A 2,350-nucleotide genomic window follows, 5' to 3' on the forward strand; every position below is an offset into this window, starting at 1 on the left:
ATAATAAGTTTTGTCAACTTAGTTCTAATTCATTTACACATTTCTAGCTAGATTTGTTAAATCATAACTAAATTGACAACATCATTATACCAATCAAAACTGCGTAAAATTGATGAAAAACATTAATGTGGTAATTACTTGTTTTTAGTTGATGTCTTTCAAAACTCAGAATGATTTGATTTGCTTCAATTTCTTTTTGAAGGAGTCCAATTCGCTCAATATCAAAATTGATAGGGACTAAATAGGTTATTTTACCCAAATTTGCCTTATCTTTGAACTATTATTTTCTTGGTTCACAAAAGGTAGCTAGGCTGGCTTGAATAACGATACTTTAATGAAATTAAAAAATAAAAATCTTTGATAGCCATTTCTTGTTTACAATAAAAAGAAAGGGAAAGAGAGAGAATTGAGAGAAAGAGAAAACATAAGCTATCTTGTCAAAGCAAAAAAAAGAAAAAAAATAAAAAGAAGCAAAAGCAAAGAGATAATTAAGAGAGGAATTCGAGGAAGAAGAAGGGTTTTTTTTTTCAAAAAAAAAAATTGCTTTTTTTCTCTTTTGTGTGAAGAAGCTGGAGCTATCAAAGATGATGCAGATTGAGCAGCAACAACAGCAGCCCCAGCAGCAACAAAACCAGTTAATGGTTCAAAACTCTGGGAGTTTAAGCTTTAGCAGTCACTTGTCTAAAGAAGATGAAGAGATCTCTAAATTAGCTCTTTCTACTTTTAGAGCTAAAGAAGAAGAGATTGAAAGGAAGAAGATGGAAGTTAGAGAAAAAGTTCAGCTTCAGTTAGGTCGTGTTGAAGAAGAAACTAAACGTCTGGCTGTGATTCGTGAGGTTTGTTTCAGAACACAAGTTTAAAATTTTTCTTGAAAAAAGATGAGTTTTTTTAAATGTTCTAAAGTTCTTGGTTTCAATCAAGTTCACTTCTTTTTTTTTTTGGTCAATTTCTGTAAAAGAACAAACTTTGAGGGTCAAATAGTAATGAAATTTCATGATCTGGGCTTGGATGTGAGGGTCTTTCAGGTTTATCCTTTGGATCTTGTAATGTACAGATTTGTACTTAAAAGGTTCTGAATATAAAAATAAGAACTTGTTAGTTAAATTTTTAGGCTTTATAAACAAAGGGTGCCCTTTTAAATGGTTGATTTCTATAGGAGCTTGAAGCACTTGCAGATCCTATGAGGAAGGAAGTTGCTCAGGTGAGGAAGAAGATTGACGCAGTTAACAAAGAATTGAAGCCATTAGGGAACACTTGCCAGAAAAAGGTACCAACTTTTCCATTGATTTTGATTGTACCCATAGTACCATTTGTAATGGGTTAAATCATGTCATTGAGTTTGGGTCTGTTGTGAAATTATGTTTTAGGAAAGGGAGTACAAGGAAGCCCTTGATGCATTTAATGAAAAGAACAAGGAAAAAGTACAACTAATCACAAAGTTAATGGAGGTTAGCTAGTTACTTAGTCTAAACTTAGAGATGAAAATGCAAAGTATCTCACTATGTCCTTAATATGTTTGAACAGCTGGTGAGTGAAAGGGAAAAGTTAAGGATGAAGAAGCTGGAGGAGCTGAGTAAGAACATAGATTCCATACACTGATCATATAAGGAAAGAGAAGCCCCTTTAGCTTTGGTTTTAACTGATTAGGCTTGTGTGTGATGTATTTAAGGTGACTTTGAATATTTATATATGGGTGTGTTGTAATGGTAATCTTTGTTTGTTTTTGGTTAGCATTCGATGAATGTTCAACTGATTTAGAAAAAGGGAAATACCCTATAAAAACAAAACAGGTTTGTAACTAAAATGCATCTCTTACATTTCTCATGTTCATCTATTGTATCTCTTTGTTTAGTTTCTTTTCAAGTTTTATGTAACTCGAACTTGCATACTGTAATTAGTCTACAATACACCCTTTAGTAGTTCCTTGAAATTTCTGGTGAAAATTGCTTTGAAAATGATCTATTTGGTGTTGATGCTATTTGTTCAAAGCTTTGTCAATGTTTTCTTCATTGGAAGTTTCTTATTAGCTTCAACTTTTAGGTGGTCAAATGACAATGTAGTGGTTTTCACACCATCTACGCACTTGAATACTGAGATCCATTGCCATGTTTGGATATGTCTCGGATATAAACAGTGAGAACAGGAACTTCGATAAAATATGAGGAGTCCGATCGAGTCATTCGTCGGGTAGCCGTGTCTGTTTATACGCGAAGATTCGGGTATACGCGACATGGAATCTGGTTGATTCCATTTCACTAAATTGATTTCTGAAAAATGACATGAAAATCCCAAATCCAACAACTGTTTATTAATATGTTTAAAGTAATAGCAAAGCACAAATTTTCTGATT

The 2,350-nt window shown here is 33.0% G+C and overlaps 1 protein-coding gene across 2 annotated transcripts; it reads left to right on the top strand.

Moving 5' to 3' along the window:
• Nucleotides 1–313: 313 nt before the first annotated feature.
• Nucleotides 314–1,930, top strand: LOC107925693 (structural maintenance of chromosomes protein 1A). Of its 2 annotated transcripts, XM_016856410.2 has the most exons (4): nt 314–836; nt 1,157–1,267; nt 1,368–1,448; nt 1,525–1,930. In XM_016856410.2, exons 1-4 carry the CDS (start codon nt 585–587, stop codon nt 1,597–1,599), a joined length of 519 nt encoding a protein of 172 aa, XP_016711899.1. In that variant the 5' UTR covers nt 314–584; the 3' UTR covers nt 1,600–1,930. The 2 variants fall into 2 exon arrangements, with proteins under 2 accessions (XP_016711899.1, XP_016711900.1); XM_016856411.2 differs by lacking the exon at nt 1,368–1,448.
• Nucleotides 1,931–2,350: the final 420 nt, after the last annotated feature.

This window comes from Gossypium hirsutum, chromosome A01 (genome assembly GCF_007990345.1).
Source record: "Gossypium hirsutum isolate 1008001.06 chromosome A01, Gossypium_hirsutum_v2.1, whole genome shotgun sequence".
NCBI classification, from domain to species: Eukaryota; Viridiplantae; Streptophyta; class Magnoliopsida; order Malvales; family Malvaceae; genus Gossypium; species Gossypium hirsutum.

Coding starts and splice junctions, on each gene's coding strand:
- LOC107925693 (XM_016856410.2), top strand. CDS start 585: ATGATGCAGATTGAGCAGCAACAACAGCAGCCCCAGCAGCAACAAAAC. Junction 837..1,156: donor GTCTGGCTGTGATTCGTGAG/GTTTGTTTCAGA, acceptor TGATTTCTATAG/GAGCTTGAAGCACTTGCAGA. Junction 1,449..1,524: donor TAATCACAAAGTTAATGGAG/GTTAGCTAGTTA, acceptor ATGTTTGAACAG/CTGGTGAGTGAAAGGGAAAA.